General features: G+C 36.8%; 1 protein-coding gene across 6 annotated transcripts in view; it reads right to left on the reverse strand.

The window, feature by feature from the left end:
• Positions 1–267: 267 nt before the first annotated feature.
• The window catches only part of LOC134527117 (uncharacterized), a 124851-nt gene continuing 107951 nt past the window's right edge, over positions 268–17167 (reverse strand). For 4 of the 6 annotated variants that reach the window (XM_063359478.1, XM_063359480.1, XM_063359481.1 and 1 more), the window contains 5 exons: positions 9864–10037; positions 8544–8743; positions 4729–4827; positions 2874–3079; positions 268–463 (listed from right to left, as the gene is read on the reverse strand). In XM_063359478.1, coding sequence (XP_063215548.1) covers positions 441–463; positions 2874–3079; positions 4729–4827; positions 8544–8743; positions 9864–10037 — 702 coding nt within the window. In that variant the 3' untranslated portion in view covers positions 268–440. The remainder of the gene's footprint in view (positions 464–2873; positions 3080–4728; positions 4828–8543; positions 8744–9863; positions 10038–17167) is intronic. The other 2 variants (XM_063359479.1, XM_063359483.1) reach the window with 2 other exon arrangements.

A 17167-nucleotide genomic window follows, 5' to 3' on the forward strand; every position in this document is an offset into this window, starting at 1 on the left:
TTTTACGTTTTTTTTTAATCGTACCAGGCTTTATTGCCTTGTATATATCGTTCAGTAGAATGCCTTAAACTACACACAGGCCTATTTTTTTTTAAATTTTCTCGTATTTGTCTTGTAAAATATTAGAATCTACATGAAGGCATCTAATAAGTTAAGTTTCTTTTAGTTCTATTATTTTGTAATAAGTACGAGCAATTAATTTATCAGCGAGAAGTGTCCCACATACATGTAACTTTTTATCTCACTGCAGTTATTTGCATCATTAGGTTATCGTTTGGGCATCTATTTTATTCAAGTTTTCCTGCAGCCAATCAATGAGCATACATGACGGTGGAATTAATTTTGCATCATGAATAGTAAAATTTTCTTATGTACTTAGGCATAAGGTATATTAAATGCTTATAAAATGCTGCCTTCACTATTTCTTCGTCACCAGTTTTTCAGTAGAGGACATCTGCTTCACCTGCAAAAAATAAAATTATTAGCAATGCTTGGGTGAAGGAGACAAACTATAAAAATATTTTATGTGGTTTGGTAGTATTGACATGAGTTTTAAAATGTGTAACAAAAGAGTATTACATTCATTTGGAAAAATTTGTATTGTGTTTATTTCGGTAATTAATTATCATGAGTATTTGAAAATCATTTTCACGCAAAAATATTTGCTAAATATGCCACTTAATTAGCAACCATCACTAAATTTTACGAATGCATTAATTTATGCTGAGGGTCACGAAATTTAGCACTCTTTTATAATTTGGGCATATTTAGAATAAAAATTCTACAGTGTAAACCTGAAAAAATATATATTATTCCCAGATAATTTCTATATCAAGTTTATACAAATGCTCTTCTCACTTCGACTTTCACAAAAGGATGAACAGAGAGAAAATCTCATTAACCATTTCCACAAAACTATGTACAGAACCATCAAAGTATAGGATGTAGTAACCAGCTGCTCCGGAAGTCTGTGTACAACCACATCATATTGTAAGGTACTCAATGACAATATTTCACTGTAGATGGTATTGTCCAATTCGTAAGTATAAAGTAGTATTTACCCAGGGTTAGATTCATAGATGTTAAAAGGGAATGTTTAACATAGTGAGAGTTTGTAAGACTTAAACACACATGTAACTTTATAAACATAGGAAATTACAGTTAATCAAAAGCGGATTATACGTACAAGAAGAACCAAAATTGTACATCCGGTATTTACCTCGTAGTGAATAAAACTTCAAAATCATTGGTCAGGTAATTGGCCTTACCCGAACAGAATATCGTTTGATTTGAAAATTATATTGAAGAAATGCACATTAATGCGCATGTACTAAAAATATAGATACTGTTATGTAAGACTTAATTCATAATTTTAAGGTAATATTTCTGAACATTTGTCTTCACTCATTCAAACTCAAGTCAACTGTTGTTAGGAATGAGTCGGTTTCAATTACAACCTATAACCTTTAAAATACACCTCCCTTTCCATGAAGCCTTCGTAACAGTGCCAGAAGGGTTAAAAAAAAAAGAAATTTGAGTGGATCGAACATAATTATTATATATGTTGTGTAGTGCCTCCCTCTGCTTTATAATTAGTTGGTGGTTGATGAGGCATGTTTCCGTATTTTAAAATATAACATTTAAATGCAGCAGTAGACATTCAGTAAAAAAAAGCAGGGTTTCGCGTTCTCTCTACAAGTGGCATATTTTTTAAAGCTCTGCATAAAGCACGAAGAAAACAGAAAAGTTTTAAAGCTCTAAGGTTTCCTCATCATTAATCGTTATCTAACAACATTTATTCAATATTGCATGGGACATTACATTTTTTGCACTAATCCAATATTTCACATAAAATAACTTCAAAAGCATGATAACGCTAGGAAAGAAAGTTTCTGAGACGTGCTATGAAGACCATGCAATTCATTTTCAATGCATTTGAGTATCCTGCTAACTCGTACGGAGTTATGGCAATATGGAGGGTAGCATAATATTCTCTGTCCGACTCGATTGTGAACAGAGAGTGACGATGTTTGGAGCCAGGGCTGCAGACCACCAGTACTTTAATTAAGCCAAGAGTTGTCTCTTATCCTCCCTTTGGCATTTCTCCGAGTAGATGGTAGCAAGGCGAATGCTTGCAACCAACTGCTGAGGATTATTCAAGCCATGTCATCCAACAGTCAGTCAACCAGAGGTCAAAAATATCCAAAAATGTTCATAAATGACCAAAAAGATTTGAGTTCCTTTTCGATTATGAGTTACATTTGTTGGTCCAGTGATTACATCTTATAGTTTAGGTTCGATAACTAGCAGGATCGGGGATTTTAGTCTTGGGGAAAGTTTCCTTCCCGGCTCTAGATCTAAAAGTTGTGGCTTATTGTGCATGGCGACGCTGGATATATCAACCATTTTTGTATTTCACGAGTTTAAAGCTATGTATGAGCAAGGGTGTATTTAATAGGGTTGCACAGGGACTTATGCTACTTTCCAAACCAAATTTTTTACTAATGTGGTTTGGACATGACATTGACGACCCACACAAATAAAAACTAAAAAACACAAACACAGTGATCCATTCGAGAATAAAAGAATAGATTCCCCAACAACATGACAAACGCTTAGTTGGCAGTCAAATACATATTTTTAACTTTTGCCGCTTAAACTAATATTTAGCTGTGCCATGTAATGCTCCAATTTGAGTGTTCTTAATTTGAGTGTTTTTAAATTTGGTTTTTTGAATCATCTGTTTTAAAATATTATGTTTTAAAATGGTATTTTTCTAAGGTGAATGTTTCCAAGTTGTGTGTTTCTAGCGCATTTGTTTCTAAATTGCTTCTTTGTATTGTCGAGCGGCGTGGTGCTGCGCCGCTACTCACGGGAGGACCGCCGCTGGCGCTGGCGGCTGTCCTTGGGCCGCTTGCCGATGTGCAGCGTGTAGTCGGGCACGGGCACGGGGGGCCGGTCCAGACCCTCCCCTGCGCCGGGCTGCCGGGGGATGGGCCGGCGAGGGTCGGCCTGGCTCTGGAAGTAGGACCACGGCAGCTGGTTGCGCACCGCGGTGCCGCCGTAGCTCGCCCGCGGCCTGCAAGCACGCCAGTCGCACGCCTCTCACGTCCGCACATTCACGTATCACGGTTCATGTTTCAGGATGTCTGTTCACATATTTGCTGTATCAAAATGCCAAAATGAAGATTACATAAATGTTGCGAACTAATCAGTAACATTCAATTTGGAGCACAGGGACATGGACGTGGCACAGCGTAAGTAGTTTAAGTGGGAAATATCTACTTGACTGAGAACCAAGCGCTTGTCCTGTTACTGGGGAATCGATTCTTCACCGCTCGAATGGTTCTCCATGTTTGTGTTTGGGTTTTTATATGTGTGGATCTTCAATGTCATGTATAACCAATACTAGTTTCGAATTTGTTTTGGGAAGTAGCATGAGTCCCTGTGGCACCCAATTAAATACACCCTGGGCAATCATGGTATAAAAAAAACTATTTTCCTTCTGACCAATACAAAAAGTAATTTTTGTAAATTTGTTATCCTCTCTTTCGCACAGTTTACCATACGGCAGCTTGCTTATAAATAGTCTAGGGAATCTGCCAACAATTAATTTTTGTTTAGTGAACGTGTGTCCGGAAACGCAACCCTGAAACGTTAACGGGAACCAACAGCAGCCCGCGAGTTCTAACCTCGCGGGCTTAAAGGCAATACTCCAGTAGCTGAGAGGACGCGCGGTAACAGCGTGATGTATAAATATATATGTGCGAGAGTATGTAATTGGAAGGGAGGAGAGGGTCTGTATTAGCAAAACATGGTTAGTAAGTACCATACTATAACTATTATCTTCGAAATATTCTTGAAATGGGAGTTTATGACTATTAAATGAATGTTAAAAATTTTGAATTGTAGGTTTCCTGTGTCGTCAAAGCAATGCAATGTCTTAATTGCAAAATTCACTTACAAGCTTTAATATACAAATATTCCTGCAGCATATGTGGAACCTTTTTGACTATTTATGTAAATCGCAGGCTTCGCTGCTGGGTTGTAGCCGTGTCCAAGGCAAATAAATCGCCGACGTTTCGGTCAACATTGCAGTTGCCAAAATCAGGGTATAGTTACCTACTGAGGTTATTAAAAGTTCTTCTGCCTTTAATACTCCCGCCTGAGAGTAGTGTTTCCCGATTGGCTGCAGCTGTAAGCCAATCACAGCCTTCCTTTCGTCTGGTTGGCCTGTTGGTTTGGCCAATCGGAGCTGGGCTTATGTGATTAGCTGGGGGTGCTGGCAAATCAGTGGCCTCTTCTCTTCTTATTAGCTGGGCTTTTTGGCCAACCAGAGGCGACCTGTGATTTGTTAGATGCAGAGCAAGGTTTTGAGGTTTTTATGAAGAGTGGTACCCATATTCTGCTTAATTTGTAGCCATCTTCTATATTTATGTTTGCTAGATGTTTTAATATTTCTACAGATTCTCTAATGTATCTTTTCTTGTATTGTCGGATGTTGGCTATGGTGTGAAATTGTTCGAAATCAATGCTGTGTTTGGTTTCCAAGGAGTGTTCTGCCATAGCAAAAGTTAAAACCATTGTGACCTTAAACCCTGTAAAACTCTTTTAAGAGGTTACAGAAAACATGTCGTGCATTGCCACCAAAAACCAGTTACTTTCCGTAAAAATATTACGTCGGGCTGTAAGGGTAATTTACTTTTAAAAAAATGCGCGCAAACTTACTCGTCCTTGTCATATAGCTGCGAACTTGACTCGTCCGGAAAGTAACCTTTGGGAGCTTTACTTTGATTTTTCTCTTCCTCGCGGTTCACGTACGCTTCTCTGAAATAAAAGTAAAATAACAAGTTCCAAGATAAATGTGCACAATATTGACTCTTTAACACATTTTATCTTAGTAAAACATTTCGCTGTTAGCACATATTTCTAGTATTACCTAATATAACTAGTAGTTGCCTATTGTAGCAGTTATCATGTTCCGACTTCCGAGAAAATTTACATAGGTTACGTTTCATGGTCCAGAGTCCCCAAAATCATCGTCAACTCAAAAGTTTATATATATATATATATATATATATATACACTTATATTTATAGACATGATAACTGCCGTAATTTTACACAAATTCAAACTGATACATAAAATATAGTAATGGAAAATCTCAGTCGAGTTCGTTAATGGGCAAAAATCCGACCAAAGAGGAAGATAGGCATATGGGGATTTTCTGTTTAGAAAAACAGGAAAACTGTTTTAACTATCTTAATATTTTAAATATCGCATCCGTATTAAGTTAAAGTATCTCGTTGGAGTAACAACAAAAAATCTTACTCTAGACAATTTTTGATACGACTAACTGTAACTTCAAGGGGTGGAAAAAAAAACAGGGGTTGAAGGACAAACAAATTCATAAATTCATAACTCTGAGTTAGGATCCATCGAATCCGTTAACATTGTTTTAAAACTTAAAAACTTGTTATAAATATTATATTATTTCTAACATTTGTCTAGTGGCATCATCTTGTCACTGGCATAATTTTTGTTGTTGTTTAATACTGTAGTGTTAATTTTAACATATTTTAAATTCCCTTGTTACTTTAAAAATCGTTGGTTAGCAATTTTAATTTAATTTATTTTACCTTTAGTATTTTATTTTACCATTTTCTTTGCGCTTTTGTTTATCTAACATCGGATATAGCGCCGGCAGACGCTAATAGATTTTTTTTAATTTTAACGACTGTGTAAGTTTGTAACGTTTTATATCAGTCTTTGGTAATATTTTGTTTTTTCATAATTATCTGTATGGGGCGCAGATCCCTGTTTGAATATTTATTCTACTTGTGAGAACTTTGATTTGAGTCTTCATCGAGTGACGTGTGACACCAGCGCCCGTGCGCAGCAGTGGCAAGGGAGAGAGACTGGAACTGGGAGTCGAGTCGCGCCGGTCGGACTGTACACATCGGTCTCCGCGCGCGGAACATCACGAGGTGCGAGTAGAAATGTTTTACTGGGCGTGCCTCTTGTTTTGTTCACATGAAATTTGTTACACGGTTTTGGAGCTGCACGGTGGTTTAGGACTTTACGAGTGCATGAGAGTTTATGGTGCCAGCGCATCGGCTATTCACGAGGTGTGTGTACTGTGTACTGGTGATGCAGTAGAGGGAGAGCCAAGTTGACTTCGCCATGGCTCCACTCGCAGGCATGCTAGTCAAGGATCATGAAGTGTGAAAGTGTAAGAAGGCGGACCATGGTGCAGTTCGTAGTTCGCTCTACACCGCGCTGTCAGCCCGCAGCTCGCACGTTCGCTGGCCCTCTCGACTTCTGAGTGCTCCGTCAGTGACGTCACCTGTTCCTGAACGTCCTCAACGTGAATCTTAGAACTGTCATCAAAGTGCAGGACTGTGTGCGAATCTTACAATTTTTTTTTACGAGGAACTGTTTTTTAAATTTATTTTTCCGGCCAGCTTAATGTCTCGTTTTAACTTTGTAGAATTTAAACTGCTGTTCTTTTCCTGTCTGCGCCCCAAAACTCGTATTTACCTATTTAAAAGACTATCATATACGGTTATAAAATATTTTTTTGATGTGGTTAATTCCGCGTAGTTATTAATCTATGTTCTTTGCTTCTAAATTGGAGGTCTCTTTCTTTTTGATAGAGAGATCACGCGCGTAATCATTTTTTTTTTGTCTTAGTAAAAAATAAATTTAAACCTTTTCATATTTTAGCTGTAATTTCTTTTGATTATTCATGCACCTTGTTCAATGTAATGTTCGTGTATGTTTTCGCGTGTGAGCACCTGGTTAAATAAATTTCATGAATTCAAATAATAATTTGTTGGCTTGGAATTACTTCTCATATCTCACTGATAACCGCGCAGCCTTAAATTTTAATTACTGTGCTATTTACGTTTGCCCGTTCCCAGCATCTGGTTGGAGACGTATTTTTTATGGCGAAACTGCCTAGTCGGAGAGTGGGGACGGGGGTAGCTAACTGTGTGGAACAGTACCGAGATCTATTTTACCCTTAGTCTGAACAAAGTTTTATTAGAAGAACGAACCATTACCACGAAGGGTTTGAAAAAACAGGGATGGAAATAAAAATAATTTTATAACCTCTATACTAGGTATATATACTACCGAATTCGTTCTTATTTATTTTAAACCTTCCAAATCTTATCTAAAACATTTGTCTAAAGTGATTTACAGTAAGGAATTGAAATAACAAAGATTATCGAGGTTATAGAACAAAATAATCATAAGAACTTAAGTAGGTATTCTATAAAGTCCATTATAATTATTGTAATAATCATAAAATCTATCTTAAATTTTTGTTAAAAAATTATTTGATGATATTAACCATTACTGCAAGGGTTTAAAAACAGGGTTATAATAAAAACATTCAAATCTTCTTTAACTTTACTATCCAATTCGCTCAGGTTGATTTTAAACCTTTTAAATATCATCTTATACCTAGGCCCAAATTGTTTATTTATACGAACTCGTCTTAGTCCAAGATTTGAAGGTCCAAAAAATCCATAACTACCTTATTAGGATTAGTATGAAATTATTTTTGAGTTTTTAAATATTCTAAACATTTTCATTGGATGGAATATAAATAAATTTTTAAGGAATATGAGAGAACATAGATTTCCAGAATTTTCTAAAAGTTTACAGAACATTCCAGGAGAAATACATACTTCAAAATCTACATACGCCTGTTGGTTGTGAAATATTAGTTTTTTTTCCCCTTTTAAAAGCAAATATTTTATTAGAAATTAAATTAAGAAAGTCTAGTTAAGCACTTATAAATGATACTCGATACGCTAATGGTTTAATTATATGATCTGAAAAGTTTAAACATTTGGTAAAATATTTTTTTTAATTTTAACTTACACGAATTAAGTAAAGAGAACGAATTAGCTATACATATTTTATAGATTGTATGTTACATAATAATATAACTTTATCCTGTGTCATCTGTTTGTTTAAAAATCATTTGCTTTTATTTAAAATACATACGCGATTTTAGAGTTTTATTAAAATAAAAAAAATTGTTAAATACATAGTAAAGCATTTACATTTAAACGAATTACAATATGGTACATTTTGCACAGTATAACTCCACTACCTTCGTGTGATACAAATTAACTGTGACAATTGAATTTTTTTATATATCTACCAAAACCAGGTATATATTTTCTTTATTATGTAGCCAGCATACATAAATGCTTTAAATAACCATGTTTTCCTAATAATCTTCCAAATTAAATTATATATTTTAATGGTTTTTGAAGTGAAACTTCTTTACAGCCAGTAGGGTATGTCAAGGCAATGACGTCAACAGAGGGCAAAAATCAGGAGTGCGGCACTTGAAAGGTCGATAGAGGGAGGGCTTAGGATTGAAGCACTTGATGATATGTTCGCCTTATCGCACATTCGCAAACTTGCGCACTTGCATTCTTGGCAACTCGCATACTTGCTCAGTCTCATATGTACTTGCACACGTTGTTATTATTCGAATGAATCTCTCCGTGAAGTGTCACCTGTACCGCGGGTCGGGCACGATGACTCTGGGCTGCTGACTGATGAGGCTCTGCACGCGCGAGCCCACGAAGTGGCCGCCGGGGTCCTCGAGGTGGACCTCTCGCCGGCCGGGCTGGGCTCGCTCCACCTGGCGCGGGCCGCACCCCGCGACATAGTCGGACTCCTCAAGCGGCGGGGCGCCCGGCCGAGGCGGCGACACCTGCAGCAGTCGGCGACAGTCACTCCTACAACCTATCATGTAACACATGAAACAACCTGCGAAATATGCAACATTCATTAACACCCACAACATTCGGTGACACCTGCAACAGTATGCTTCAGTCAGCTACACTTGCAACTGTAGGAAATGCCTGCAAGGTACATGGATACTTTTGGTAACGCTTCTACATTTAGGTTTCGTATGGAAACCTCTGTAGCAATCAATAGCATCCGCAAAAGCTAGTGTTAGTTGCAACGTTACTCAACTTTTGTGATAACTTGAAAAATTGGGCTGCATCTCCAATAATTGGCAAAAATGGCAGCAACTGCAAAATATTTTAACATTTGAAAAACTTGAAACAAAATTAGATACTTCTGCAACTCTCGGTAATTTCTTCTACAGTCAGCATCTTTTGTAATGCGTGTTGACCACACCTGCAACTGTCAACCACAATTGCAACAAGGTCACTGAGTGAAACAGTTGTCCAAAACTGTAAATGTTTCCACAAGAGTCAGGTAAAAGCGAGTGACAAGACAGCAGTATAGCAGAGACGTGTCTATAACCCTAAAATTATTTACCTTAGCATCAAAACTTTTTTAAAATATCAAACAGCCTCATATAAAATGACTGTTGAACAACAATCTTTTAAAACAAATGTATCCAAAAATAACTTACCTTTAGTTGTGGGGTGCAAAATTTGGTTGGTAGTGAGTATTGGTAAGAAAGAATATAATAAAGATTGCAGGCTGTCGCAGCCATTGTCTCGAGTTCCTTGGCTTCTAGATTGTAGCCACGTAGAAGGCGAAGATATCACCGACGTTTCGGTTGACATTGCATCCACCATCAACATCAGTAAGTAACTGCTCCCTGATGATGGAGATTGCAACGTCAACCAAAATGTATGTGATATCTTCGCCTTCAACGCGGCTACAACTCAGGAGCTAAGTAACTCAAGAAATAATATGGGCGAGTTTAGAAAAGGTGTGTTTGGAAAGTAAAGTTCACTGTTTACTGCCGTATGCAAATTCACGTGCATCATACGTCAGATTGGGACAAGTATAATTATTTTCTAAATTATTATTGATAAACAAATAGTCACTGTGATTACTTACAGTCATACCTTAGGATTGTCAGATTTCTTCCACAATATTACGATAGCTATACTGACGCATATCAGCATGCCGAGGTTTATAATCCAACCGATGATGAACCGGGAGAAGATTAAACCCATCGCCAAAGGACCGAGGACTATTTGCCACCACGTGGCAGCGTCACTCACTTGGTCCAACAAACCCTAGAACAGAACAATTATTGAACGTACTTAAGCATCAATCTGGCGTTACATCCGGATTTAACCATATATATGAGTCATAATTATACCAACCAACTAAGCTGTAGGTTCCACATCTTAAAATAAGTTGAAATTATACACACATATATTTATATTTATATATGCACAGTATATATAACTTATGGTCTTGAGTGTGTCACCAAGGCTGGGTTAACTTGCACCTTTGAAGTTGGATCTGAGCAAATGAGCAAAGTTTTTATTGAAAATAGTGGCTATAATATTTAACATGAAGCACTGAGCGTCTGAATAATGTTTAGTTGAAGAAATTTCTACGACTACTGCAAAATTTGTTATTGCTAAATGATTTTTTTGATATAATTTGGGGGTAAAACACCTCCAAATGTTTGTCTATTTTCATTAGTTTAAAAAAAAAATTGAACTCTCCCATTTATGTATTTGCATAAATAGCTCAATAGCTGCATGGCTGGCCAAAATTTTCTCGAATAATGTATATATAAAAAATGAAATTTTGTTTGTTGGTAAGCGCATAACTTAAGAATGGCTGGTCCGATTTGGCTAATTTTTATCAATGTTCATTATAATTAGAATCTGGTTTTAATGTAAAAAAAATAGGAAAAACTGCCCGGATAATTGGAAACTTATTGGAAAACTAAAATGTATTTTTTTCTGGTTATTTTTAGACGTTAAAGGGGGAAAAGCATTTAATAGCCTACATTTAGGATATGGCTTTATTTTTGGGAGAATCATTAGTTAACATTTAAATATTGAGTTAGCGCAGCATTCCTTAATCAATAGAGGGACAAGAATATGTTATCCTACATTTATTCGACGCCATGTCCGGGCCAGTCTAGGGGTATTTTTATAGCTTCAGCGTCAACTTAAATTACTTTCATGTGCTCTGTATTTTCTTTGTGGAATTAGCTTTATTTTTATTTATGCGATTACCTTTATAAGTATCATTATATTATTTTAACCGCAACAGTGTTGCGAACTCAGTTATAAAGAATTATTCCTTCCTATATAGCCAAAATCTTATTTTCTGATTTTTTTATTCTGTGACCTCAGCCAAAGAGAATTATGTTTCCTTTATCGAAAATACGTTAATAATACGAAAATAAGTTTAAATATTGTTTTGTTGTTAGTTTATCGGAAGGTATTCTTGAAAAGAATTAATTTTTATTGTTTTATCACAAAAACAAATTTACATATTTAATTACGAAATAGGGTGAGTTTTGAGGTGATAATCATTTATAAATTATCATTAAAGTAATAAATGGTCCATTTTTACTTGAATTATATTTCTTCTCAACGCTCATTGTGTCACTATTGAAACAATTAAATTCAATTGACACATTTAAATTGTTTTGCCAGTTACCAATAAGTCGGAGCAATTTAAGTCGCAGAACTAGCAATGCTACAAACAAAACGAATTTTCGATCTAATCAATTTCAGAGCAACGCGAAGAACTAAATGAAATTGAACGGAATCAAACGTTCAGCTCGTACACAAGAAGGAAAATAAAATGCAATTGAAGCTGATATGCATCGAATGAGACATCATCCGTTAGTAGAAACCTATCGCGAGACAATGAATTTGAATAATCGTGCAAGAAGACAAACAAATGTTGCGTTGAATACTCATCGAGCTGCATTCCGTTACAACGTGACAATTGATTACAGTGCAGAACAACACGTTGCTATTGGATCGATGAGCGCTGTGTGCCCACATTGTAAGGCATTGAAATACAGAAATGAACCTCCTGGATTGTGTTGCGCAAGTGGCAAAGTCAAATTGGCTCCATTAGTCCCGCCACCAGAGCCATTGCGCTTATTGGTTTCTGGAACAGGATCAGATTCCACATATTTCCTGACACAAATACAGAAACACAACAGTTGTTTACAAATGACTTCATTTGGCGCAACAAATGTGGTTCGTGACAATATCATGCTCACTTTCAAGGTATTTGTAAAACTATTATTACTGTTGTTATTAATTTTTATTCCCCTTTACAGATTCAAGATCAAATATATCATCAAGCAGGTTCGCTACTTCCACTGCAGGATGCAGACTATAAATTTGTACAGATTTATTTAATGGGCAATTCACCACAATAAGTATATCAGTGTTGTACACACAACAGTTCGGTGATAAGACCAATTGTGCAACAACCACAAAAAATTTTCATAAAAATAATGAACTGATTGTATGGTTCAAAACCACTTCGGACTGCATGCCAACTGATATTCACACAATTGTAATCAGAGCCGATAAGACACCTGCAGGAGAATACGCAATATGTTTCAATGCACTAACAAATGATGATGTCTCCATTGTCGTCGTTGGTGAGTAGAATGTAAATGGGGCTCCGGCGTCAGTGTTCAGGGTGTGGAGCCGAAAAGCCGACCACCGACTTGGATTTTGACGTCACGGCGGCCATCTTGTATCAACGTGTATTATCGTAACATCATAGCTCGTAGTCGCGTAGTCATGATGTCTTGGAGCCTCGTAGACTTGTCACTACCTAACCAAGTAGCCTTGTATTCTTATAACATAATGCTGCTGGAGCAGTTGCAGCCAAAGATAATTTTCAGCCAAAGACAAATGCAGCAATAGGAGCTTTGTAGACTTGTAGCTGCGTAGTCAATTACTCATGTGGACAAGCAGTCCTGTAGTCTCGTATATTCTTAGCCTCCTAGTATTGTAGTAAAAGAGCGCTATGCCTAAGAATATTTGGAGTAAAATACTTTTGACGTCATTGATTGTTGGACCCAAAACACTGTTGGAGCCAATGACTGTTGGAGGCATTGTATCCTAACGTAAAAATAGCGAATGTTACCTACTGAGTTGAATGATGGATATTTAGGGTAACAGTTGAAAAAAGAAAAAAAAACATTATATACTTAAGATAAACGCATGTAATCTCAAATATGAGAACATGAACAATGGCCAACATACTTAAACACAAGAAAAACAAAATATTGAAGCGAATAAATGTATTGACAACAATCGATCTATCCAAAGAGGTTGTTCATACAATTACATTTTCCAACACCCTCCCTTAATTACATGACAAAATAATTAAACAAAAATGCAAACTTTAAAAAAATATACACATATTATCTAATTCAAAAAATTTTCAGATCAGAACTGTCCATACAAAACTTCAATTTTTTATAAGTTAGAGCCTTCGTTAAACAATCGGCAACCATCTCCTCCGTAGGCAGATACTTCACTTCCACTTCTTTCTTCACTACGGCGTCCCGGACAAGATGATACCTAACATCTATGTGTTTCGTTTTTCTATGTGAGACCGGATCAACCGCAAGCTTTCCTGCTCCTTGGTTGTAATTGAAAATTGTAATTGGTTCGTGAAATTCTTCCAATTCGGAGTACAGCTTCTTCAAATATACAGCTTCCTTCATCGTCTTTGACAATGCGAGGTATTCTGCCTCCGTTGAAGAAGCAGCCACTGTCCTCTGTTTTCTGGATTCCCAGGATACTGCTCCATCAGCCAGAGTAAAGATAAATCCGGTGTATGATTTTCTATCGTTCTCCTCACCAGCCCAGTCTGCATCTGCATTGCCGGTTAATTAAGAATTATTTTTTCTATACACCAAACATTAATCTTTTGATCCTTTTAAGTATCTTATTACGCGTTTTGCAGCGTTCCAGTGGGGTTGACCATATTTCATGTTATACTGACTCAACTTACTGACAGCATGACAAATATCTGGTCTAGTCAACACTGCTAAATACATTAATGTTCCAATCAACTGTTGGTAGGGCTGGCCTGAAATTTCATTCATATCTTATAATTTAGCTGCTGGTTCTAATGGAGTGCTAACAGGTTTGCAAGCTTTCATACCAAATCTTTTAATTACCTCTTCAATATAACCTCCTGGTCCAAGTATATCTCATGTTTCCCTTTACTTCTTATGCTAATCTCCAGACATCTTTTAGCTTCTCCAAGATCCTTCAATTTATATTCTTGGCTTAGCGAATTTTTAAGTTGATTCACTTCTTCTAAATCATTGAATAATATGAAAAAATCATCAACGTATTGGGCAAAAATCACTATTTTCACTCTTTCTTTCATGTAATATTTTCAACTGTCATAAGCCGACTTCACATAATTAAATCACAATATTGATTCATCAATATTCTTATGCCATGATCCAGGCTTGTTTTAAGCCATAAATTGATTTTTTTAATTTACAGACAAAATTTTCTTTACCTTCAACTTCAAAGTTTTGCGGTTGTGACATATAAACTTCTTCATCTAAGTCACCGTACCAGAATGCTGTTTTTATGTCAAAATGATGAATCTCCAATCCCTTTTCTGCTGATAACGCAAACAGTAATCTGAGTGAACAATGCCTAAGTGGGATATTCTTCATTTATAATCAAAGCACTGTATTCACTGTCATGAAAATAATTTGGTGGTCGTCTCTCCCTTGCCGTATATCTCCTCCTCACAGCCTCTTTTGGTTCTTCAAAGTCGAGAAATTCGTCAGAACTTTCTTGATTATCGACGTCTTCATTTTAGTCCTCATCTTCAGTATTTCCTAAATCTTATGGGAACCTCACTCCTATCGTTATGACTTTCATTATTCTTCGACGTAGTTGGTCGGGCATCATCATATTTATGGTTACGATTTTCATTATTTTTCAAACGTAAGTGGTTGGGCATCATTCTCAATGAATACTTCATCCCGAGATATTGTAATATCAGTTTGATCGTCAGGATCAATCAACCTATACCCTTTTCTATCCTAAGCATAACCAGTTAATATATATGTTTTACTTTTGAAGTCTAATTTCTTCCTTTTATTGTCATTAATTCTCATAAATATGCTTCACATCCAAATATACGTAAATGCGATAAATTAATTCTTCTCCCGGTCCAGGCTTCTTCCGGCGTCTTACCAATTAAAGTTTTAGTGTGTGTCCTATTTTTCAAAAAAATATCTGTACTTACTGCTTCACCCCAATAACGCTTTGATAGGTTAGCATCATGTAGCATACACCTAACTTTTTCTATCAGTGTTCTGTTAAAGCGCTCGGCCACACCATTTTGATCGGGTGAGTAGACAACTGTTTTCTGATGAATTATTCCTCTAGAATTTAAATAGTTCTGCAATCTAAAATTAACCTTTCCCAATTTAACCCTCATTATTATCAATGAAAATGAATGGATTATTGACAGTGGAGCGACCACCCATATGTCTCTTAAAAAGGATTGATTTAAAGAAATAAAACCTAAAAAGTGAGATATAACAGTGGCTAACAATACTAAAATACAATCATCTGGAGAAGGTGATGTCCAATTAACTGGTGATTTAAAAATAGGTGATGCTTTGTATGTTCCCGACATTTCACATAATTTATTATCAGTTAGCCAAATGACCAAAAAAGGACTAACAGTTAACTTTGATAAGAATGAGTGTCAAATTTTAAACGAAAAAGAAAAAAACCATTATATACTAAAGATAAACGCATTTAATCTCAAATATGAGATCACGAACAATGGCCAACATACTTAAACACAAGAGAAACAAAATATTGAAGCGAATAAAGGTATTGACAACAATCGATATATCCAAAGAGTTTGTTCATAGAAGTACATTTTCCAACATTGAATGTTCATGAAAATGTGCGTCCTTTTCGTTAGATGTGCTTCCTTTTTGTTGAATGTGCTACCGATTTTGCTTCCTATTTTATGGGTGAGCTTTCAAATGTGCTTCCTTTCGTTGATTGTGCTTCCAAATGTGCTCCAGTTTTGTGAGTGTGCTTCCGCATTTGCTTCCTTTTCGATAATTGTGCTTCCGATTATGCTTCCTTTCTTTAATAGTGCTTCCAATTTGGCTTCCTTTTTGTGATTGAACTTCCACATGAGCTTCCTTTTCTTTGATTGTGCATATGACTGTGCTTCCTTTTCGTTGTTTGTGCTTCCAAATGCGCTTCCTTTTTTTTGATTATGCTTCCGATTGTGCTTCCTTTCGTTGATTGAGCTTTCAAATGTGCTTCCTCTTCTTTGATTGTGCTTCCGATTGTGCTTCCGAATGGGCTTCTTTTTTAAATGATGTTTTGACTCGTGCATTATAGTAAATGGATATTATTGTGACTAGCATATTATTCCGTCGGTTGCGGGTGTATAAGCGAGTCTCAGAGGTCGGGACTTTCAGTATTTTTACTGTCGTCGACGGTATAGTGATCATCTAGTTTGTCTCATCTGATGCATAAGTCGTGTTACTTGTTCTTGAGAACTTGATGGCATCTTTAGAATTTTTAATGTCAGCCTCGATGGAAGTTGTAGCATCCATGGAGACCTCGATGGTCGCGACGACGCTGGGGACGTCCTTGCTGGATGGTTTACTACCAGCAGTGCAGAACCTGGCGGCAGAGACGTCGATGACAGCTGAGGCCTAGACGACAACAGAGACCTCGACGGGCGTGACGACGTCGACGCAGAACTCGATGGAATGTATGTCTTCGTCAGTGTCAACATTAAAAAAGACTTTAAAAGTCGTGGTACCACCAGCAGAAGAGACTTTAATGCCGGTAGTGCTGACTGCAGCATCAAATTTCCAGCATCGGTGTCATTACTGTGACAAGATTTTCACGAACAACAGTAATATTCGATGATATGAGAAGAGAGAATGTGCTAAAAATCCTCCTCGCAAAATGATTGGTTCTGAGAAATGTCATAAGCAGCTTGCCAGAAAATATAATATGAAAACGCACATGAAGACATGCAGAGGTCGCGCTGTACGACAGAAGGTACGGGTTTCGCTACAACAGCGATGCATTGATGTTCATAAGAGTATTCCAGGAATTTGTACAACTGCAGCAACGTCATTATCTGGTTCGGGCCTGAAAGGTTCGTTATAATAACCACGGTATCCTTGCAGCTACTATGATACGTTGTTCGCATTTTCCCATGATGCACGGAGACATGAGCAGAGCAAATGTGTGAATAATCCTACTCGTTCGAAGTTTCGCTGCGATGAGTGCCATGTTTGGTTTACACGCATTGAAAGTTTGCGACATCATGCGAAAAAATGTAAAGGTGAAGTCCGTGTGTCTACTGCTGAACTACCATTAGAAATTTC

Source organism: Bacillus rossius, chromosome 1 (assembly GCF_032445375.1).
Source record: "Bacillus rossius redtenbacheri isolate Brsri chromosome 1, Brsri_v3, whole genome shotgun sequence".
Taxonomy (NCBI): Eukaryota; Metazoa; Arthropoda; class Insecta; order Phasmatodea; family Bacillidae; genus Bacillus; species Bacillus rossius.